This window comes from Hirsutella rhossiliensis, assembly GCF_020360975.1.
Source record: "Hirsutella rhossiliensis strain HR02 chromosome Unknown scaffold00001, whole genome shotgun sequence".
Lineage (NCBI taxonomy): Eukaryota > Fungi > Ascomycota > Sordariomycetes > Hypocreales > Ophiocordycipitaceae > Hirsutella > Hirsutella rhossiliensis.
The window spans coordinates 11,238,952-11,261,309 of record NW_025408667.1 but is presented as its reverse complement, the minus strand read 5'-3'; the positions used below and the strand labels follow the sequence as shown (position 1 = coordinate 11,261,309).

General features: G+C 54.6%; 5 protein-coding genes across 5 annotated transcripts; 3 read left to right on the top strand and 2 right to left on the bottom strand.

The window, feature by feature from the left end:
- Nucleotides 1-891: 891 nt before the first annotated feature.
- HRG_01430 (endonuclease-reverse transcriptase domain-containing protein) lies at nucleotides 892-3,908 on the top strand (the record flags this gene model as incomplete). The annotated part of the gene is made up of 7 exons (XM_044859901.1): nucleotides 892-969; nucleotides 1,071-2,173; nucleotides 2,238-2,293; nucleotides 2,500-3,149; nucleotides 3,285-3,383; nucleotides 3,447-3,531; nucleotides 3,577-3,908. 7 exons carry the CDS (start codon nucleotides 892-894, stop codon nucleotides 3,906-3,908), a joined length of 2,403 nt encoding a protein of 800 aa, XP_044726301.1.
- Nucleotides 3,909-4,157: 249 nt separating this feature from the next.
- On the top strand, nucleotides 4,158-5,948 carry HRG_01429 (reverse transcriptase; the record flags this gene model as incomplete). Its single annotated transcript, XM_044859900.1, has 8 exons — nucleotides 4,158-4,191; nucleotides 4,381-4,737; nucleotides 4,826-5,003; nucleotides 5,048-5,226; nucleotides 5,277-5,371; nucleotides 5,582-5,666; nucleotides 5,764-5,817; nucleotides 5,908-5,948. The coding sequence occupies 8 exons, from the start codon at nucleotides 4,158-4,160 to the stop codon at nucleotides 5,946-5,948; spliced, it is 1,023 nt and encodes a 340-aa protein (XP_044726300.1).
- Nucleotides 5,949-9,775: 3,827 nt separating this feature from the next.
- HRG_01428 (mitochondrial ATPase inhibitor, IATP domain-containing protein) lies at nucleotides 9,776-10,259 on the bottom strand (the record flags this gene model as incomplete). The annotated part of the gene is made up of 3 exons (XM_044859899.1): nucleotides 9,776-9,815; nucleotides 9,913-10,044; nucleotides 10,135-10,259. 3 exons carry the CDS (start codon nucleotides 10,257-10,259, stop codon nucleotides 9,776-9,778), a joined length of 297 nt encoding a protein of 98 aa, XP_044726299.1.
- Nucleotides 10,260-16,529: 6,270 nt separating this feature from the next.
- Nucleotides 16,530-16,862, top strand: HRG_01427 (pyruvate phosphate dikinase, PEP/pyruvate binding domain-containing protein; the record flags this gene model as incomplete). The annotated part of the gene is made up of 1 exon (XM_044859898.1): nucleotides 16,530-16,862. The coding sequence occupies one exon, from the start codon at nucleotides 16,530-16,532 to the stop codon at nucleotides 16,860-16,862; it is 333 nt and encodes a 110-aa protein (XP_044726298.1).
- Nucleotides 16,863-17,448: 586 nt separating this feature from the next.
- On the bottom strand, nucleotides 17,449-19,116 carry HRG_01426 (helix-loop-helix DNA-binding domain-containing protein; the record flags this gene model as incomplete). Its single annotated transcript, XM_044859897.1, has 3 exons — nucleotides 17,449-17,640; nucleotides 17,703-18,582; nucleotides 18,683-19,116. 3 exons carry the CDS (start codon nucleotides 19,114-19,116, stop codon nucleotides 17,449-17,451), a joined length of 1,506 nt encoding a protein of 501 aa, XP_044726297.1.
- Between the last annotated feature and the right edge of the window lie 3,242 nt (nucleotides 19,117-22,358).

Sequence of the window (22,358 nt, the reverse complement as noted above, 5' to 3'; positions counted from 1 at the left end):
CAGAGCTGTCTTTCTCTATATCGTACCCGTGCTCCCATACCCAGCTCGTTCGCGGCCTTTTACGACGCTCGCTGATGGAGTAGCCCGACACACGATTCCAATCGATACCTTCATAGCCAATGTGGTCGACCGCAAACGATGCGTCGTCGGCGGTCTCTCCCGATGGATCGACTGCACTGGAGCCCTGGGAAGTGTTTGCAACGCTTGACGGAAAATCACACATCTCATCCACCGGTGCCAAGTTGTGCCCGGCATTCAGAGATGAAGTCATATCGATGAGTGATGCGCATGCATACAAAGGCCGGAGGTCTACTATTCATAGCGCCCGAAACCAGACGCGCAAAGACGTGAAATCACGATGAGCGATTCATAGAGCAACTGGTGTGCGTAGGGATGCGCGCCAAGAAAAAAAATTGCGCGTAACGCGTCTCGGCAGAGATAAGGGTCAAACGATAAGCTATCAAATGTGGAAACTTGAAGTGAAGATTGGCGACGTCGCATCGAGCGGCTTCGATCCCCGGAAGCCTACCCTGAACTTATCCAAATACCCGTTGGCGGGGCCCTTCGCACCTTCCTTTGTCATCACACTTTCTTGGCATGCAATTGTTAAGAAAGTGGCGCAATTTCTACCAATTTGCTTAACACGTGCACGACAACCTCTGTAGCCGCGCTCTGCGCTGGCTTCGGCTGCGGCCATGGCATCTGCCACGAGCTCGCATGCCAGCTCGGATCCCTTTGATCTGGGTGCTCATACCCCGCCTAACCTTTCTCGCTTAGCCCGTGCATCTCAGCTGCGAAATAGTTCTCCCATTGTGACCCGTCCCATTGGTCTCTCTTCAGCATTCCGGCGGCCGGCAGCAACGCCGTCGTCGCCCCTCATCCGCCTGTCCAATGCCGCCGCTACGGAAGGAGCGCGGCGTGAACCGTCCGAGCCTGCCCGGCACCACCGAGACCGACGTGCTCCAACCGGTGTCTATCATTGATGCAGCTAACAAACTCGCCGGCGACGAAACCGATGCCCACAACGCCAAAATGACGGTTTTCGGGCCTTCTGCGAATCATTCGAGCAGACTGCGAAGCAATTCACATCTGGTCTCGAACACAGCTTCGCAGAGCACTTCTCCAACCGTTTTCTCGACCTCTGGAGGCAGACGCCCTCCGATCTCCGACTCGCATCTGCGCCGACGTACAGCAGCGTGGCCGCCGGTCGCACCGCAAGCCAGCGGCCATGTGGCCACTCTCCCACGGCCGCTGCAGCCCCGCAACAAGAGCCACAACAGCCAATTTCCCGTCTCCAGGGACGACCAATCCCCGCCCCGCCGAAAGAAGACCTCCGGGTTTTCGTGCGACTCCCGGCCGAAGCACCGGCGAGGGACCACAATAGCTACGCAATCCGGACCCACATTGCCGCCAAAGTCGGCATCGACCTTCACCAAGTCCCAGCCGCTTTCAAGGTGAACTCCGGATGGGCCATCAGAACAACAGATGCGACCATTCGGGATCTTATCGTCCAACGACAGTCGGAGTGGTCCCAAGACATGGGCGCGACAGATGTAGAAATCAGCCAGAGATGGTACACCTACGCCGTGGCAAACTGCCCCTATATTCTTACCGACCTACAGGGAAAGAATTGGACTACGAGCCAGCCGCCAAAGATGAAATCGCCTGCCAGACCGGCCTCAAACCCATCAGGGTGCGCCCGCCAGGCGCAAGCCGAACGACCCCTGACCTGTACCTTGATTGTGTCATTCCTCGAACCGACTGATAAGCCCTGGAGGCTGTTTGGATCCAGTCGGCTCGCCCAATACATTGAGAGATCTAGCCTGCCCAGCCAGTGCGACAAGTGCTGGGACTTTCACGCCCGACACACCTGCGACCGACAAGCATCCTGCAAGCGGTGCGGACGGCGCGGCCACGACGCGGAAGCTTGCGTGGCCCTCGAGCGGTGCGCGAACTGCCTTGGGCCCCACGCCGCAGACTTTGCGAAGTGCCCTGCGCGCCCGAAGCGATCACACGGCGTCATTCGCCGTCTGACGAGAGAAGAGAAATCTCGCGCCCGAGAGCTGGGCGCTCAACTGTCCGCCCGGCGAAAGGAACAATACGAAAGAGTAGAACGATCCGAGCAGCCCGAACGGGATGCCACCTGCTCGCCGGGTGGTGTCACCGAAAGACAGTAACGCCTGGGCCTGACAGGAAGACCGCCTCGGAATCGACGCACCTCACCCCCCGACCTCAAGTGCTGCCCGGGACGACGGACAGCAAGCCCAACCTCATGACGAAGCCCCACGGCGCGGTAGCGAATCGACCCTAAGCTCGACCAGGACCGTAACCCCGCCTTCCGTCATGATGGCCTCGGCACCCGAACCTCCGGGTGGAGGCCAACGACACAGATCTGCTTCTCCTACGAAGAAGCGACGCATCATTGAGGACTCTGTCTCTCCATGACGAGATACCCACGCACAAATCAATGTGGCAATAAGACTCTGCGAGTCTTCCAAGCGAACGTGGGCAAGATCTCGCCGGCGCACGACTGCGCCCTTGCCCTCGCCGATTCCGAACATTACGATGTGGTGCTCCTCCAGGAGCCATGGACAGAAACAAAGGGCGGCCGATGCCTTACCAAAACACATCCCGCCTACGACACCTTCTCCCCGGTTGACAGCTGGGAAGACAATAGCACCCGACCCAGAGTCATGACCTATGTCCGCCGCAGGCCTGGACTGATGGTAGATCAGAGGAGGCCCGCGGCAACTCGTGACATTCTTTGGCTCACGGTCAACGACATCACTTTGGTCAACGTTTACCGCCAACCGTCATACGACGAGGCCCTCGACATACTACTCCAATGGCCCGCGCCAGACAGATGTCTGGTAGCAGGCGATTTCAACGCCAAACACCACAGCTGGCAAGCCGGCCGCATCGAGGGCCGCGGCGAGGCTGTAGCTGCATGGGCGACAGCCAACGGTCTGAACCTGCTCAACCCGGCTGACGTCCCGACAAATCCTCATGGCAATACGATCGACCTTGCCTTCTCTAATATCGCCTTGGCCAATGCCGTGGTGGAAGACCATCTTGCCACCAGCTCCGACCACTTCACGCTCAGCACTACCCTGCCTGAGCTCGCTGTAGCGCCCCCACCCACTGGGAAGGTTCGCCTTACCTCTGACGAGGAAATAAGACGCTTCGTAGAGATGGTTGAAAACGGCGTGGCGGCTATCGAGCCGTCAACCGCTTCCCCTCAAGACTTGGATTCACTTGCCTTAGCAGTGACTAACCTACTTCAGTTTGCCGCCAAAGCTGCAGGCCGGTCGGTCCGCAAGGGCGCACGCAGCGCGCCCTGGTGGACGGAGGAATGCTCCTTGGCCGCGGTGGAGTATCGCGCAGTGAGGAGAGTCTACGCTCTCGGTTTCGGCCGAGAGGTTCAGCTCGCGAAAAGGAATTTCCAGAGAGTCGTGCGGCGAGTCAAGCGCCGTTACTGGCGCGATCTGATTGACAGCTTCACGGACAGTGCGTCCGTCTTCAAGGCGGTCCGTTGGCTGAGATCGCCCGGTGCTTTCCAACCACCGCCTCTGCAAGTGGATGATACCGTCTATGAGACCCAACTAGACAAAGCCAACGCCCTGCGACGAGCAACGCTCGAACGTCGCACTTCGCAGGATGACATCACGGATCCGTGGGTCCCAGTGGACACAGCGAGGACGATTCCTTTCGCTCAGAACGTTTCCCTGGAGGAGGTCCGTGACGCGACCCTTCGCACGGGTAACACCTCTCCCGGCTCCGATAACATTACGGTCAAGATGCTCCGTGCCGTCTGGCATACCATTGGAAGCCTCGTCCACAAGCTGTATCAGGGCTGTCTCGACATCGGTCACCATCCTAAGCCTTTCAGGAAGCGGAAGTGGTTATGATCACGAAGCCGGGGCGTCGGAACCTGTCAGAGGCCCGCGCCTGGCGTCCAATCTCTCCTCTCCTGTCTGGGCAAAGGCCTCGAACGGCTTATTGCGCGCCGTTTGGCGTGGGCATCCGTCCACTATGGTGTCTTGCACCCACAACAAGCTGGCGCATTGCCGAAAAGGTCCGCTGTTGACCTTGTCGCCGCATTGGTACACGACATCGAGGAGGCTTTCTCGCGCAAGCAGGTCGCCACACTCGTGACAATGGACGTCGAAGGCGCCTTCGACACTGTCCTTCGTAGCAGGCTCATTCTTCGCCTTCGGCAGCAAGGATGGCCTCGGAATGTCGCTCGTTGGGCTGGCTCCTTTATGCATGACCGAGCAGCACGTGTCCGCTACCAGGATGTCATGACACCCTCGTCACCCTTGCAGTGCGGACTGCCGCAAGGATCGCCAGCTTCTCCCATACTTTTCCTACTATACACAGAGCCAATCTACCGCCTGAGCAACCCCAAGGGGCGCTTCGGCTATGCAGACGACACTGCCGTCCTTTGCGTCGGAGACTCCCTGGAGGAGACTGCCCACAGAGCGTCGAAACATGTTCACGAACTCATGACATGGGGCACCGCGAACGCGATAACCTTCGACCCCAAGAAGACTGAAGTCATGCACTTCTCCCGAACTACACCGAGGAATGCACCTCCAGTCTTCCATGGCGAGGTAGAAAAGCGGCCAGGCTCAGCCATGCGGTGGCTCGGCATCTGGCTTGACAGCACCCTGACGTTCAAGACGCACGTCGAGAAGTGGACTGCCAAAGCGCAAGCAGTGGCCTACCATCTCAAGGGTTTGACAAATACCAACCGCGGCCCCTACCAGGTGCGGTCCGAGAGCCGTCCGCGCCTGCATCGAGCCGCAATTGTTCTTTGGGGCAGAGGCGTGGTACCCGGGCATGACCTGCCCGCGATGGAATAAGCCGGCAAAGGAAGGGCCATCAAGAATACGGCACCTCATCCGGCGGATGGACAAGTCGCTCAACACGGCCATGCGAGCCATCCTCCCGGTCTGGAAGACGACGCCGCTCAGCGCCAGGCACCGGGAGGCGGGCATACCGCCAGTTTCGCACCTGCTCCAGGCGTGTCGAACGCGCTTCGCAGCCCGTCTCAAGTCCTCGACGAAGCGCACCCGCTTGCGGTGCGAACGAAGCCGATCCGGGCCCCTGTCATCAACAGGGCCATTAAGTTAAAATACCAGCGTCCACGACAACCTTTCCGGACCAGACTGCGTCGCACTGACGAGCTGCTCCCAAGGTGCGCCAGGCCAGACCTTCTCGCACGTAGGTTCGCCAGCGACCAGCGTGGACCCTGCAAACTGCGCCGAAAGAAGAATCGGCGGCAAACTTCGGCGAGTGGCTCCAATCAGTTGCTCCACGGACAGCAATCGTCTACTCGGACGGATCCCTCTCCCGGAGGGAGCCGCGGGTACGGCTATGCGGTACATCAGGATGGACTCACCGTCCTCAGCGGTAACGGCCGTCTTGGGCTTGCTGAGGTCTTTGATGCCGAGGCGAGAGGCTCCTAGAGGGTCTGCGTGCTGCGTTGAGCCTCCCGGCTGCAGACCAGATTGTCGTATGCCTCGATAACCTCGCGGTCGCGACGTGTCTTCAAGGCATGCCATCAGATTCCTCCCAGAAGGAGTTCCTGGAATTCCAGGCCTTGGCCGCAGAACATGGTGCCACTGAGATCCGCTGGATCCCCGGCCACACCAACATCCCAGGTAACGAGCAGGCAGACGCCTTAGCAAAGGCAGGAACCTCTCAACCCGAGCCTGCAGACGCTCTCCCGACGCTGGCATATCTGCGCAAGGTCGCTAGGCAGCGACCAAAAGACGCATTCAAAGCCTGGTGGGAAGTTTCTGCACCCCAACAGTACAGGGTCCTCGACCTCGATGCCACGACTGGCTGCCCGCCAGAACTTACCATTCCACGACCTCTGCTCCACCATCTGCTCGCAGCAAGAAGCCACCACGGGGACTTCGCTGATTACCACGAAAGGTTGAACCACGACGATGCGCGACTGACGTGCTCATGTGGTCGACGAAAAGAACCAGCATCTCTTCTATTGCCGGAAGATCGCGCCGCGACATCGGATGAGGTTGGCACCCTCACCGAGCGCGGCGGTCAACCGAGCAATAGGCAGAGACTTCGACCAGTTCGTCAAGGTGGCGAAGGCAAGCTCGTTCTTTGGAACGATCTGCCCTCGCCACTAGGCGGCAGCAACCGCTTTCCTCCTTCCCCCCTTTGCACACACACCCATTCTCTCTTACCCGACTCGGCCGGGCGGAGGGTGCTCTCGGAACCGGCCCTGTGAGGCCAAAACGAAAGACATGGCTGTCGCGCCTGAACGTCCCGCTGACGGGCAGCAGGCTGAGCAAAGAAGCGCCTTTGAGCCGATGAAATGCTGAATGGTGGATTGTTTACGTTCTGTGGAAGGGGCAGAAGACGCGGATTGGTACTCGTTTCGTTTCGCGTATTGTGGGCCTACTCCGCGATAGTAGACTTCCAGCAGCTCAGCACGTCCTGTGCCCCGTCTCGGGGACCTGAGCGACCTAAAGGTCGCTGGACGGAAAATACAATAATAATAAGCGGGGCCCTTCGGGAGCCACTAAGGGGACAAGCCCCTTAGTTGGGGAGCTAATGTGTGGACGCGCCCCGAACCCGTGCACGCGGTTTATGCAGGCAATTGCGTGCAAAAGTCAGCCCACGCATTCCACACCTGTCTAGGCCTAATAAAAATTGGTCCATCGTGTACAGCGATTAAATCATGGTATATGAAGCAATTGATTATCTGGATTCCAAGCGTTGTGCGCAGTTGCATGGCGTTGAGGCATGCATGTGTTGCTGTTGAAACGTGTGGCCGCCCTCTTTTGCCCCGTTTGACCCCTATACCTACACTCTCCCTTTATCCTCACTAGATTAGCTATTTAGCCAATTTATATATCAATTAGATCTTAAATCGATGCCCTTTCAATATAGCTGTCTCGAATAATAGCCTCAAGTCTCTTCCAACCTGGCTCGCGTGGCGTAGGCGTGCCCGGCGGCGACGATGACAGCGAGGGCTCCGTAAGTGGCGGCGATGACGATGGTGCTCGTTGTGGCAGCGGCGGCTGTTGTGACGATGTGGTAATCTCAATAGACCCCTCTCTCTCAATATGAGTCCATTGAATTGACTGCAACGGTCTTTCTGATGCGCAAGCTGCGGCCACAGCCGCTTGCTCTGCTGGCGTACCGTCGGCCTTCACGCCAGGGCGCACAAAGCGGCGTGCGGGTTGTGTCTATCGTGAACTTGTCTGCCGGCTTGAGGAGGCGTGCATACATCTCTTCGCTTGTCTCGAGGGCAAGATAGTCATCGCTTTTCCCCTTCCAAGCGAGCCACTGTTTGATCGTGAGTCTTCTTGCCTTGCCATTGATCACTTGGAACTTCTCGTTACGATATTGCTCGAGTAGCTGTTCCCTCTCGCGCAAGGCTGACGCTTGTATAGAAAGTGCCCTCGCTGGCCTTGACAGCCTTGCCTTTCCGTGTACGGGCACTCATCTTCTCGATCCTCTGAAGGCGGTCTTTATAGTGTTGGTTGAGATTCGTCCTCACAAGAGCAGCTTCCGTGACAGCTCGAGAGGCTATTTCTAGTCCCTTCCGGGTTGGCGAGCTTAACATATTATGATACCGATGTCGTAGCTGCTGCATTGTATCGGCTGCTTGTTCGAACCGTGTTTCTGGTGGAAGCAGACTAACAAACGCTGGGTTGACTGCCTCACGAAGCTTGAGCTGTTCTGCTAGCATCTTCTTAACGGCAGGCTCGTGGGTAACCGGGAAGATCATCACATCGTCACAACAGCCCCCGCTGCCGCTGCAAGCGTTGTCGTCATCGCCGCCTCTTACGGAGCCCTCGCCGTCATCGTCGCCGCCGGGCACGCCTACGCCCCATGAGCCAGGCTGGAAGAGGCTTGAGGCTATTATTCGAGATAGCTACACTAAACAAGCATCAACTAAGGATCCAATTAATATATAAATTAGCTATGTAGCTAATCTAGTAGGGATAAGGGGAGAAGAATTAGGCAAGGGGGTTATATAGGGCAAAAGGAGGGCAGCCACCCACTTCAACAGCAACACATGCATGCCTCAACGCTATGCAATTGCGCACAACGCTTAGAATTCATATCATCAAATGCTTCATATATTATAATTCAATCGCTCTACACGCTGCACTAATTTTTATTGGGCTTAGACAGGCGTGGAATGTGCGGGCTGACTTTTGCAGGCAATTGCCCGCATAAGCTGCGTCCACGGGTTTGGGGCGCGTCCACACATTAGCTCCCCAACTAAGGGGCTTGTCCCCTTAGTGGCTCCCGAAGGGCCCCGCCAACGGGTAGTCAAATATCCAAATAAATTCGCCCGCCATGATTTGATTTGATTTGAATACGCTGCAGGCCTATTTGATTTGATTTGAATTAGTCCAGAGGTGATTTGATTTGATTTGATTTGGATATATTTGATTTGATTTGAATAAATTTGAATTTGATTTATTTGTTTGCAAGTCTGACCCCTACGATATCCACCAACCACGATAGGCGACAAGATGCTCAACGTTGAAAGACATATGCGCAGACAGGATGGAAGAATTCGGGTTTTCATCCCGGGCTTCGGCTATAGGGTTTTTCCTGTATTGGTAACGAATAGAGGCTCTAGGGCTACGGCCGGCTAGTGTAATAAACTACTACTACTACTACTACTTCTAGTCATATTTTGTATGCAGAAGCGTTCCTCTAGCTAGCTCTGGTACCTTCATAAGGTCCGGGAGGTGATGCGGGAATATCGAGACTTAGGAGCGGGCTAGTTAGGTCCGCCGGCGGGCCTGGATACGGGCTGCTGTTCCCGACCCGGGCGGCAGAGAGATGGCTGGGCTTTGCTCCATGCTGGTGGCTGTAATTCCAGTGGGGCCTAGAATAAGCACAATAGCACAAGGTATTATGCCATAGAGGTTGCAATAACGATGCGCTCACTCGCACTACCTGCATGCGAAACGATGTAGAGTGAGATATTTGGGCGGTCTGTTAATTCTCCTTTAAGACAAGTAGCATTCTCAGCTGACGCCTAAGCGGCACTTGCATCCTGTCGAGGCAGGTGAGGCGTTTGCACAGTTCAACTCGGTGCCCATGCGTCTCATGCTTGGCTGCCTTGGGTACATGGATACTGAGGATGCCGCCGTCGATCCCGGCCGCAACACCATCTTGCTAAACACGCGCCGGAAACGTCAAGGTGCGGTAAAACTAGCCAATGCTGAGCTCCGATGCCCAGTACCTGACTTCATCACGCTCAGCCGCACCTGTGGCAGTCCCAGCAGTAGTCGGGGTCTCTTGCTTCCCCTGCTCGGTGTCCTGCTCGGTGGGCCGTGGGCAGGCGCCGTGGCATAGCGTTGTCCAATAACGTCCCGACCCGCCAGAGTTTGGGGCTGGCAAAACTCAATGACAATGTTCTTTTCTGCTCTCCGGCAAGCTCCCTGTGCAGCTCAAACGCGTCGTCGGCAAACGCCCTTTTCAGTACATATACGAGAAACCTCAATATACATGAACATGCATGCTCTAGTGGCTCAGGAGCCGTGTTTAGCTCGCCGAAAGTAGTGCACAGATTGTCAACGGACCCCTACCATCATCCCAGGCAACAACACTATCTAGTTCTAGAACATGTGATTCGAGTAAACGTAGCACGGTGCGCAGGGGGTTTCTCGTCATCATTTATACAGTCTCTGTCCGGTGAAGGATGCCCAATCCAGCATGGGTGGTGTGACTCAAACGGGGCATCATGCAAGCCATTGTCCTCCCAGAGGCTTCACTTCCGTTCCCCGTCCGGTTCTTTGGCTATCTCATCGCTGCGACATCCGAGTTAGCACCACGGCCTCAATTCTTGGTCCTCATGAATGAATGATGTGACAAAAAGGGAGTTAGGGGTAGAGATTTTGGACCAACATGTGCTTGGAAAGCCAGCCAAGATGCTGCTGCTGCTCGGCAGCCTTGTTCTTGAGCTGCAGGAGCTTGTGCTTCTCACGCTGGCGAATGGTGTAGTCCTCACTAGCCCTTTCGCGGCGCTGAAAAGCATCGCTGCGCACGTGCGGTTAGTCTCCATTTACTGCCCAGCCGATGACGACGACTCCTGTCCTGCACGGGGAAACTGGCAAGCAAGCCCCGTACCCTTGACCACCCGTCTTTGGGGGGGCGCCTGTGTCCCCCTGGGCCATGGCTCGGGCAGTTGTGGTGATAGTGGCAGCTCCGAGGGGACGCATGGCAGCCGTCCTGGCCAAGGTTGTACGGAGCATTGCGGGCGGCGATGAGAGGGAGAGTGCGATGAAGCTGTGCTTTTCGCCCGTTGGACTGATATGGCGTTGTGGTCAGCGTGGCTAACAGACCGACAGACCTAGACCGGCCCCTTCGGTCTGTCGGTCTGGGTTTATCGTGGCTATCCGTCTGTCGGTCTAGGTCTGTCTGGGTTCGAGGGCCAGTCGGATTGATGGTCTGACGGTCTGATCGCCAGATGCTACAGTAAGGGTTGCGTTATCAAATTACCAGAACAGAAATGCATTTCTCTGGTTATAGATATTGCTACGCTACCAATCCTCGCATTAGCCAATGCTTCTGAAGCTGATCGGCCTCGACTATTTCAGGCGATAGCCGATTGCGCTCGTCTGTTATCATCTTCTTTGTCTGGCTAAACACTCTCTCACACTCAGCACTCATGCCTGGAATAGAGAATAAATCTAGCGCCATTCGATACAAGACCGGATATTCCAGTCGATGTCGATTCCACCATTCAAGAGGATTTGCAACGTCAATGTCTTGGGTGTAAATTGGCCGGGTCTGGAATAAATCAAGTTCACTTACTGCCTTGACCTTTTTCCGCTGCGTACTTAATGAGCTGATTGATCTTTTGCCAAACGAGCTGTAATCGTTGTCAGCATCAGCTTTCTCGGAGTCATCATCCAGAAATCCAGCTTGAGCCTGGGCTTCAACCTCAACCTGTCGTCGGTATTTATCGAATGATTCGGCCCATTCGTAGCATAGAGAAGATAGCAATTTCCGGGAAGAAGACTTCTTATAGAAGGAAGCAGTTATTAGGGTAGCAAGAAGGATCAAGTGACTGGGTCCTCCAGCTCTTTTTTTCCATTCTGGGTGCTCTCTAGCTACCTATATATAACATATCTTTAGGAACTCGTAGAAGCGTTCTAGCTCAATCCAGTCCGAAGCGTTGAGAAAGTCGCTCGTCAGGTCGCGGTGATCCGGGTCATTCGGGGGTTTTTGCCAGCGAGATTGAAAGAGTTCGATGGCGCACCGCAGCTCGAGTGCTGATGCAAGCCGCCAGGTTGTCAGCAAGTGGAAACAGCTATACATACACGATAGAACTCACCGCGTTTGATCATCATGTATATTGAGTTCCAGCGTGTCTTGCCGTCGACAACAATCTCTAAGGTAAAGATCGGATCGTCACCGGCGAGCTCAGTCTGCAGACGCCGGAGAACCTGTCGTCGTTGATCTGTTCGGCGAATGTAGGTAGCAATGTTGTGAAGTCTGCCGATAACCCCCTTCTTCGCCCAAATGTCAAACTTGAACTCATCAGTAGCCCCACGCAGCTCTGCCTCGAATTTGCTGACGTTCGAGCCGAATACAACGGCTCGAACAACAAGGTTGATGATGTGGCCTATACAACGTAGGCGGCACCGACTGGCGTCCATTGGAAACCACCTGGCGAGCTTCTCCAGGCAGGTATCGTTGCTCTTGGCGTTATCAAGCATAAAATATCCAAGCTTGGAGCCTAGCTCGTACTGATCTATCACCTCCTTGACATGGAGGGCGATATTCTCGCCGGAATGGGGACCGATCACGCGGGGCAGCCCAAGGAGAACGTCGCGTTTATTGCCTTCATGGTCAACAAAATGACCAACGGTTCCAACGTAATTGAATGCATTTGAAGCAGTCCACAAATCAAAACTGATGTGAACTGAGCTCTTCGCTTTCTTGACGAGACCAGCGATGATCTGCCTTCGGCCTTCGAAGGCTCGGCGAATCCATGAGCAGATCGTGGTGTGATGCTCCGGAAGCAGCCGACTTGCAAGCTCTCCCCCATTCGCTATAAGCCATCGAAGCCGCTCGCTGGATGCTTGTCGGAAAGTGACATCTTCCACTATGATCCAGTCCACAAAGCGAGATTTCCATGCCTCCTCGTCAAAATGGGAGCCAATCTGGAAACCTAGACTGGCTTGTTGCGATGGAGGACTGAACGAAGAAGAGGTGGACGCAGCCGCCAAGGTAAACGGAGTCTTCAATTGAGAGACGCGCTCACGGGATTCAGTTATTTGATGCTGACGAAGTAGGTGTCTCGCGGCGTGAGACGTTCCTGATGAGGCGTATAAAGCTGTCGAATAGCTCTTCTTAATGTGGCAGATCTTGCAGAGCCAGTAGCGTACTCCCTTATGTTCTAGGTTGGCGCCATATCTGTAGATCCATGACTCTTTGATCCTCGTGCCCACGACCCTTTTGTGACGAGGTCTCCTTCTAGCGCCAATAAGCCGTTTGCCGCAGTGTCAGATATTCTCCCAATCAATGACGAATTCCCATCGCGATGCATCTGCATCGTCTAACGTGGCCTCGGACGCAGCAGGAGTAGCTTCAGGACTGTCATTGGTCAAAGTGGCACGTGAGTGCGAGGGGAAAGACTGTTCAGACGACAAGGGGCTCGTATTTCTGATAGAAGACATGATGATAATCTCCGACGTGATGGGAGTGCAAACTATCTCATAGATAGATGGGTGATGATGTTTATTTCGCCATTGACGATAGACGGATAGGTAGACGCGTAAGACGCAAGTCGCAGTCACAAACGCGGCTTACTATGTTTACAGCACAAAAGGCGACGGGCCAATGGCATCACAGGAACACCAGCTTTGTTACGTCACTTCAGACCACCCAGACCACCCAGACCACCCAGACCGACTGGCTGATCCGGTCGGTCGGTCTGTTGACAATTGGCCGTCGGTCGGTCTGCGGTCTGCTAGACCACCTTCAGACGGTCTGTCAGACGGTCTGTCTGTTAGCCACACTGGTTGTGGTTGGACAAGATGCCGTGGTGTGGTGCAAACAAGAAAGGCTTGTGTTGCTAGAGAATGAGAATGAGCTGACGGTTGAGGACCAGGTCCGGGCTAATAAGCGGCGGCCAATACATGGGCGCCCGGGCGCCCAAATAAAATTGCGCGCCCGGGCGCGCCACTAAGAACCGCAGACCGTCATTGGCCCATGCACACACGTATCGACCTCTGTTCACGCGCTCTGTCACTGTACCCTAAACCGCGACAAAAGTTCAAAACACGTCGCGTCCAAGAGAATGAATTCAACGGGGCCGACGACATTTGGCGATGATGCCCTCCCTCCGGAGGGCACGTACGAATCACGCGAAACTCTACTCAGCGCCATCAATTCTTGGGCAAAACCGCGAGGGTATGCATTCACGACTGGAAAATCTACGAAGACCCCTAACGGTCGCGTCAAAATCGTGTTTGCATGCGATCGAAATAAGCTGCCGCCGAGGACATCTATCGATCGAAAACGCCGCACTTGTAGCCGGAGAGCTGGATGCAAGTTCTCAGTACTGGCCAAACAGTCATTGGATGGAAGCACTTGGGTCCTTAGCCATCGACCAGACAAGGAGTGCGCCCAGCACAATCATCCGCCGAGTTCAAATGCATCTGTCCACCCAGCGCATCGCCAGCTCAACGAGAGCGATGCTACAATTATATCAAATATGACGACTGCTGGTGCTGCTCCTCGAGATATCAGAACTTACCTCCATAATAATTCTGATACCCTCGCGACTCAGCAGGACGTCTACAACCGAATTGCGGCAACCAGGAGAGATCTGCGTGAAGGCCAAAGCAGTATACAAGCGCTCGTTGACCAATTACATGAAGAGGGTTTCCAGTGTCAAGTTCGACTGGATTCAGACCGTCGGCTTACAGCCATCTTTTTCGCCCATCCAGACTCTGTTGCCTACCTCCAATGCAACCCAGACGTCCTGTTGTTAGACTGCACCTACAAGACGAATAAGCACTCCATGCCGCTCCTCGACATGGTCGGAGTTGATTCTTGTCAGCGTTCGTTCTGCATTGCATTCGCATTTCTCTCGGGTGAATCAGAAGAGGACTATTCGTGGACACTTCATCACCTTAAATCTCTGTACCAGCACGAGCTTCCTTCTGTGGTCTTGACTGACCGATGCCTCGCTGCGATAAATGCGGCTGCAACCTCGTTTCCTACCTCCAAAGCACTGCTTTGCCTCTGGCATGTCAACAAGGCAGTTCTGCAGTACTGTCAACCTGACTTCGTACAAAAGCGTAGCGAACCGAGCGCTGAAGCAGAAGATGCATGGGACGAATTCTACCGATTTTGGCACTCGATTGTGGATTCACCAACCGAAGCGTTATATGAAGAGCGGTTGGCCAAATTTGAGCTTAAGTACGCCAAAAGCTACCCCCGGGCGGTTGGGTATATTAAACTATACTGGCTGGAGCCGTACAAAGAGAGAATCGTTAAAGCATGGGCAGACCTGCACTTACATTTTGGCAATGTTGCCACTTCGAGGTAGTTCGCCATGGTTTGCATCGTGATTCAAGGCTAACGTTTGCTTCCTAGGGCCGAAGGAATTCACTCATTGATCAAATCATACATCAAGACATCCACATTCGACCTCTTTGACTCTTGGCAGGCCATGCGGCATGCGATCACGAACCAACTAAAGGAGCTGAATCATATACGAGCGTCTCAGCAGCTACGGACCCCTCTAGATGTCTCCGGAGAAATGTTCGAGGCCGTGCACGGTTGGGTGTCACACCAGGCTCTGCGCAAAGTGCAAGAGCAACGGCAGTTACTTTCAGCGCCTCTGAAATCCCCTTGTAGTCAGTCTTTCACTTCCTCATACGGACTACCATGCTCTCATACCTTGAAGAAACTTGAGGATGCAAGGCAGTGCCTTCTGCTCGAGCATTTTCATCCTCACTGGAACCTAAGGCAGGGCGTGGATCGGCCACAGCCGATACTTGAACCACGTCGAGTCCCAAAGCAAGGTACTCAGACAATCAGCCAGCCTAGAACGAGCACCAGACGAGAACCCTGTGGATTTGAAACCGTCCAGTCTGGCAAGAAAGATCCCCGTACGTGCAGCAGATGTCACGAAATTGGTCACATACGGTCCTCAAGAGCATGCCCTCTAAGGTTCCAGGAGCTGCTTACAAAGGCAGCACCGGAAAAGCCCGTGCCGCAGCCGGACGCAGCATCAGTTGCCGTTCCGGCTTTTATTGATCCTCCCCCAAGTGTTCCGGCGACCCGAGGGGCATCATTGCTCGGGGCTACACTAGACTCTCCTGCGGAAGCTGTTCGGCGTTCTCCCGCTGCTGGACCAACCCCATTTGTGCCGCCCTTAGTCTTACCTACTATACAGGATTCCCTTAGAACTGTCCACTCGCCTGTCGTTCCAGATGGTCCGGTTGGAACTGTGCCAAGCTCTGTTGAAGGAGAGCCAGTGGCGCAACAGCTAAGCCGTTTTCGGGAGCCCGATCTCGATTTACCGCCGAGGTATGACTCTCCACAAGCCATATATGGGAGATACGTTGCCGCGAGGAGCGCGTGGTACGCAGCGCAGCCCACTGGCAATATCAAGACCAATCAGCAGTATCGCAGGGCAATGGGGCTCCCACTCAGGTACGACAAGCAGAATTATGAGTGGTGTCTGGACTACAAACAGATGTCCAAGCGCTGTATCGGCTCAACAGGATCAAGAGAATGGACGAAAGAAGAGATGATGGCGTATTTGGATTGGAGCAGGGCGGAGGATGAACGCATTGAAGCCCAAGTGGTCAAAGAGATGGGAGATAATCCACTGGCAAACAAGAGAAGAGGCGTGAAAGACATCTGGAAGAGCGTTGCAAGGGACAGCAAAGAGCAACAAGCCTTGCATTCGACCGCCGGCTCGGTAGAGCGGTGCATTGTAGTCAAATTGTAGACAGTTTATCTTAACAGCCTCTACTGTGTGCGGACTACATACTTAGGAACGTGCGTGTACGTCTGCTGTTGCATGGGCCAATGACAGTCTGCGGTTCTTAGTGGCGCGCCCGGGCGCGCAATTTTATTTGGGCGCCCGGGCGCCCATGTATTGGCCGCCGCTAATAAGCGGCAGGTTGACCATTTGCCATGGGGTTTCGGGACGTGGACCCGCCCCAGGCGTCACTCTCCCTTCCGGCAAATGCACAAGGTGGCCATACAGTTGGAGGACCAATTCTCCACTGCGCAAAAGTGCAACAATGACACTGTGTTTCTGAAGCAGGACTTTGTTACTGAATGGGCCATTTCATGCGCAGGGTGATTCATAGATGAAACGCACTTCTTCAAACAAACAAGGAACACGGCCGGAAACAGAGCCTGATTCAAATCGTGACTGTGAAGCTAGTTTGCTCCATGCAAGACCGGACAGCAGCGACCAACTACGATTCTCCCCATTCCGGCCTTTCTTGCGGCAGTACGTCGACTACACTGCAATCGGGGACAAGATGGCCGCCTTGGTCGACGAGTGGCAGCTGGGCAAGCTCACTCTGACCGAGACGGGCCCTGCGGTGCGCAGCCTGTTCCATCGCTACAACTGGCCCGGCAGTGCTGCAACCGCCATCCCGACTGCCTATCGTCAGCTTTCGGCCACCAAGGCGCGCATCGAGACGCTGAGCGTGGTGGTCCGCTCCTGCGCGAAGGCCAAGGACCTGCCCGATGCTAGCTTTGCCGGCCAGCAGGAGACGTACTTGAACATCTCTGGTGAGGACACCCTCTTGGATGCCTGTCGAGGCTGCTACGCCTCCCTCATCACGGACCGAGCCATCAATGTCCCGTGATCGTTTAATTTGCCAAAATGGATCCAAGTCTTCCTTCTTCAGAGGTTCGTCTTGAAGAGCCAACTCGAAGAGCTTGTGAGCACATGGCAAGCAGCCATATTTGATTGAGCCTTTGTAGAGTCCGTAAAAGGTGGCAACTTCTTCTTAGAGGAGTGAGTTGCTTGCATAACCCAATACAATGATGGGCATCTTGCAGGCCCCTATTCTCCTTTCATACTCGCATATCATCGCTGTGGCCTCGAATCCTCCTACAACACGATTGCCTAGTGCTTGCCTGAGTAAGGGGCAGGGAGTGGCCATTACCAAGATGGGCATCTGGAAGTCCATCAAATCACGTCAAACTTTCTTCTCCTTGACTGCCTCGGCGGCTTCTAGTCCGTTTGCTGCTACCATCACGATGTGGTGATATTTCTGAAGTATCTTGACCGCAAGCCTCTGGTTGGTTGTACCTATTGTCTTCGGCCAGTACCTAGGAATTCCAGTGTCCTGATATTCTCGGTAATAGCCGGCGTTGCCCTATTCTCCAGCGCGGGAGCTATGCTCGCGTCCAAATCAATGACTTCAGGCCGCCCACTCCGCCAAATCTCTAGCAGAAGCCTCTCGGGTCGAAGAGCGCCATGCTGGGTTTGGTCATCAAATCTGGCTGCCTGATGGTGCTGTCGAACAGCGTCTCAAATGCTTGGAGCCGACGCGCCAGCTGTTGGTGCTCCAGTACGATGGCCCTGTTGCGCTGCTCCAACTGCTGAATGTATTCGGTCGCTTCTGCCAGGACGGTTCCCTGTCGATCCGAATCCTGAGTATGTTTCTCGCCGGGGCTCATGGAAACCTGTTTCGACTCACCTTTCTCACCTTAGGGGCATCCTGCTGCCCAGGGCCGCACTCGGCGGCGTCCGTCCCCAGCGCTGGAGGCTGTAACGCGGGCACGGCGTCTCGAAGCTCGGCGATCTTGACTTTCAAGTTGGTCCGATACTTTCGTTCCACTTCATTGTGGGCAATTCTGTCGGCCGGCCGGGGCTTGACCGTCTCCGCCAACGCGTGTTCGGGCGGTTTCTTGGACATTCCAGGTTTCGAAGCCGCAGGGCGCTTCAGTGGCAGTTTCAAAACCGCCTGCTCCTGCTCCTCCTCCTCCTCGTCTCGAGGGGCGACCCCGGACGACGTGCCCGTTGGCGCGGTTTCCATGGTGGTGGAGGGTGGACGGCCTGCTCTCTGCCCAAACTCGGCCGGCGGACGCGCCCCCAAACCGGCGCCAAAGCCCAGGCCGAATCCGTTGGGGGGGATGAAGCTGGCGGGCATCTGGCCCGAGTTCAGAGAAATCTCGAGAAGGCGCCGCTGCTCTTCCAGGCTAAGGACCTGATTCATGCCGCGGGGAGGTGTCCCCCAGATGTCTTGCCGCATCTGCCTCGGCGTTTCCTCCAGCGCCGGGTTCAGTCGCAGGCCGAAATGGGCTCTGCCGCCCCTAGTCAGGGACACCAAATCGTCGATGACTTCGTCGTGAGATGGCTGCGGAAGCGAAACCGAAGGGGGAACGGGGAGCTGGGATTGGCTTTCCGTACCCGACGGCTGATCGCCGATGTGTTCCACATCAGGTATGTCTTCATCGTCGGAGAGAGCTTGGTCGTCATAAGCAACATCATCAATGAAGTCCTCTCCAAAAGGCGCCATGGCCGTCGAGTAAAGGCCACTGCCCAGGCCGGGCATTGTACTGGTCACCGCACCTGTTCTGTTTGAGAGAGTCAAGTCAGCAGGGGTAACGGGGTTGAATTCCTCGCATCGCCTTTACTTTGACGCTTGTCAAGAGAGAAGACGGGATCGAGGCTCACCCATTCAGACCAGTGGGATCGTTGCACTTAGAGTAATCGATTTCGAGGCTGCCAATATTATCAACATCGTCGCCGAAGCGAATCCAGTAATCGATGGAGTCCAGTATAGGGGCTCCTGGGTCATCCTTGACGCGCTTCCTATCGTGGGAGCTTAGTTCCGGTCGCCGAAAACACTTTAGCTGGCGTGCCGCGGGCGAGAGCGAGGTTCTGACTTGGAGACTGGTCGAGGGCACAGCGGGCCGGGTAAAGGATATGTCGGTGAAGGCAGCGATGGTGGGGTCGAAGGAAGGCATGGAGTCGTCCGAAGGGGCGGACAAGAACTCAAAGGCGGTGCTCATGAGAGAGCTGGAGGCGGGAGTCGATGCGTCTGCGAGCTGCTGCTGCTGCTGCCGCTGGTCGTAGGCCGAGGGCCGATGGCAACCGGGAAAGACCATGGATGGCGACGGCTGGTTCGTTGGGCCTGTTGTTTGCTGCGCGCAGCCAGCATCGTCTTCCATGGTCAGGATTTCAGAAGGGTGGCGAGGGCAGCGGCGCGGTCGAGCGTCTCTGGGTACTGCGAGGCAGTGGTCAGCTCTTCAGGGAGATCAACAGGGAGACGAGGATGAAAGTATGGGGCTGCGATGCCAAGGATCGTGAACGGAGGCGAGTATGCCAGACGGTCGGAGGGATGTAGATGTAGGTACCCACAGACTTTATGACTTGATCTAACCGTACCAATTACGTGGGCTTTCGGCCCATGGGATTGCCGTCGCGTGCAACCTTGGGGTTAGTCCTCATCAATGTATCATATCCAGGCATCAGTGTGCTCTTGACATTCCGCCAGCTGTTCTGCCTTTTTTAATACTTCGTCTTGGATAGCTAGACCCCGTGTTCCTTGGTTATTAACCGACCTGCGGACGCTAAACTCGGGCTGGCCTTACTATAACTGGTTAAGAAATGGATAAGAAAGAAGCAAAAAAACAATAGACTAAAATGATACTTATTAGAAAATTACTTAGAGATGATTTAGACTACTTTTCTAGAATTCTAATACAGGTATTTATTAAAATATCTCTGCTTTTAGATATTGCATCGTCTCTTAGTAATACGAATAAACTGGCTACCCGTGCCACGCCCCACCTTTATTTGGAACTCGCGAGCTCGCACCACCTAAAGGTGGTGCTCACCACCAACATACCCACACCACCACAATACCCAGAATTTCGACTCCCCGACCTAGAATCGCTTCAACCACCGCGTACCACGCTCAGAATCGCATACTTCCACTCGTTCTAACCTCCCTGAAGCCCTCCATTGCCGTGCCTTTTTTGCTGCTTCCTCAAACCATCGCTTGCGTGCGTTATGCGCCTTTTTCTCCGCGCCTTCAACTACCTTCCTTGCTCTAGCAATCTGATCATCTTCCCTTTGTTGCACCATTTCCCGTCCTTGGGCTACCGATAACACTCCTCCTGATTGTAACTTTATATTCTTCATAGCCTTACGTTGTTTTTGGATCCGCTCCGCCATTTTGGTTCGTCCCAAGTCCCTTTTTGTCTGCACGAGCTCTGTAGCCAGAGATAGCGATCCCCGAATAAATCGACTGAGATCGTGAGAAAAGTCGGGATCCAGGCTTTCATCGTCTTCAAGGACCATCTCTAATTTGTCCGCTACCTTGTTTATTTGTCGTAGAGTCAATGGTGTCTCGAAAGGTGAAGAGTGTGGTCCTGAATTGGGAGGAGGTGTGGGTGTCTTGGCTTGACGAGCTTCCAAACATTGAAGTACGACTTGTGGATTGAATGGAAAGATTCCTGTCTTTCGAAATGCAGAGCGTATAGTACTCTCCTTGAAAGCTTGCAATCGTACTTGTTGAATGCAGGAGAGAAACTCAAGCTTGGTTATGTTGATGAGGCCATCTCGAACCATGACATCTAAGGCCTTGGCGTGATAATGCTTTAGTGGCTGGAAAACCACAACGTCCAACGGCTGAAGTATATGCGTGAGATTCGGTGGCATGCCGAAGGGAATAATATCGTGGTTGTCGCAGTATTCAATGAACTGCCTGGTATGGTGAGAACCATGACCATCGAGAATTAGAAGACGCTTCGAGCTTCTTGAGGTTTTTTCCGAGTGCTTGTCAAAATGCTGGAGCCACTCCAGGCTGATCACGTCGTTTGAGTAACCAGTAGGTGTGGGTCGAATAACTGTGTCAGGAGCCAGCTCAGGTATTTGATACCATGAAGCCATGTGCATCTGGCCAGCGAGTATCAAAATGCCGGAACAACCTCCCCATTCGCCGAGATAGCTTCGATCGCAGTAGCAGATTCCCGATTCTCAGGAATGCCAAAATAATGAGCTCTCTTCCGTTTTGTCACAATCAGCTGGTCTTTGCCAACCCCGATGCGAAAACCAGTCTCGTCCATATTCCAGATGTCCTCGGCAGGTATACCATTGTCTTCCACGACCTGCTGAAGACGCTGGAAATACTCGTTAACTCGTGTAATATCCTCAGAGACTTGGCGCTCTGCATGAAGCTTCTTTTGGCGCTTTTGAAGTAGCCGTGGCGTTTCAAGAAGCGAGAAGTCAGTTTAGCCCCACGGTAGGAGCGCCACTCTGGCCAGACCGCTCACGCAAGATGCAGTTTGCCGCGTCAGTGACGAACTCAACGCGTACCGCAAGGTTCACATTATCCAAACGATCGATATAGCGACACAGGGCCTTCTCTTCTGGTTGCGAAAGCCTCGTGTTCCTGGCTCGCTGACCAATTTTAGGAGGTCGGCCTTGAAGACGGCATCGCAATCGATCACGTGTTACACCGAATTCTCGCGCCACAGTTGCGACTTTGGCACCAGGAAAATTTTCAATGTGTCTAAGAGCGGCCTGTGTACGTGCTTCCATTTCAGCTAGCGACGAGACCGCGAATTGGTTGAGATGTAGGGATGCTGAAGTCGGACGGTCGAAATTCTGGGTATTGTGGTGGTGTGGGTATGTTGGTGGTGAGCACCACCTTTAGGTGGTGCGAGCTCGCGAGTTCCAAATAAAGGTGGGGCGTGGCACGGGTAGTCCGGGTAGGGAAATGGCAAGATTCCAAAAAGTTGGGACCAAACCCATCCCCAGAAAGTGGAACCACGGGAGACAACGTGGAGCCACCTCAAGCCTGCAGTGGATCCCGCATAAAGCAGGGGTGGGTGCCGGGGCTGAGCTAGCTTGCACAACCGAAGTCTACACCACGCTACAATATGTGGTCTTCGATCACGGCTGTAATCAGAGCTTGAACATCATGCGAGTTTGCCCAATTTTGGGGGGAATTTGGCAAGTGGAGGCGTAAAAACGTGTATTATGATAGTAGACAAATGCAGTATTTGAAGAACGAGCACACCGTTCCGACGAGTCAATTGAATGCCGAGTGTCCGTCACACCGCAGGGTGCCTTGCGCACCATTTCCAGGATAGTTCTCAGCACATCCTGGTAATCTATAGCCTAAGTAACCCTCGTGGCGTATTGGTCATACGCTTGGGAGGCCGCCCTCGTGGCGGAGTCGGTTCGAATCCGACCGGGGGCACGACCTTTGGGCCCGGAGGTCGAGACCGGCAGACTACCCGTGCCACGCCCCACTTATTTCGCGTTCGTTCCTCACCAGCTCCATAAGCTGGTGCTGGACACCGCAGTAGCCAGTACACCGCAATAGCCAGATTTTTCA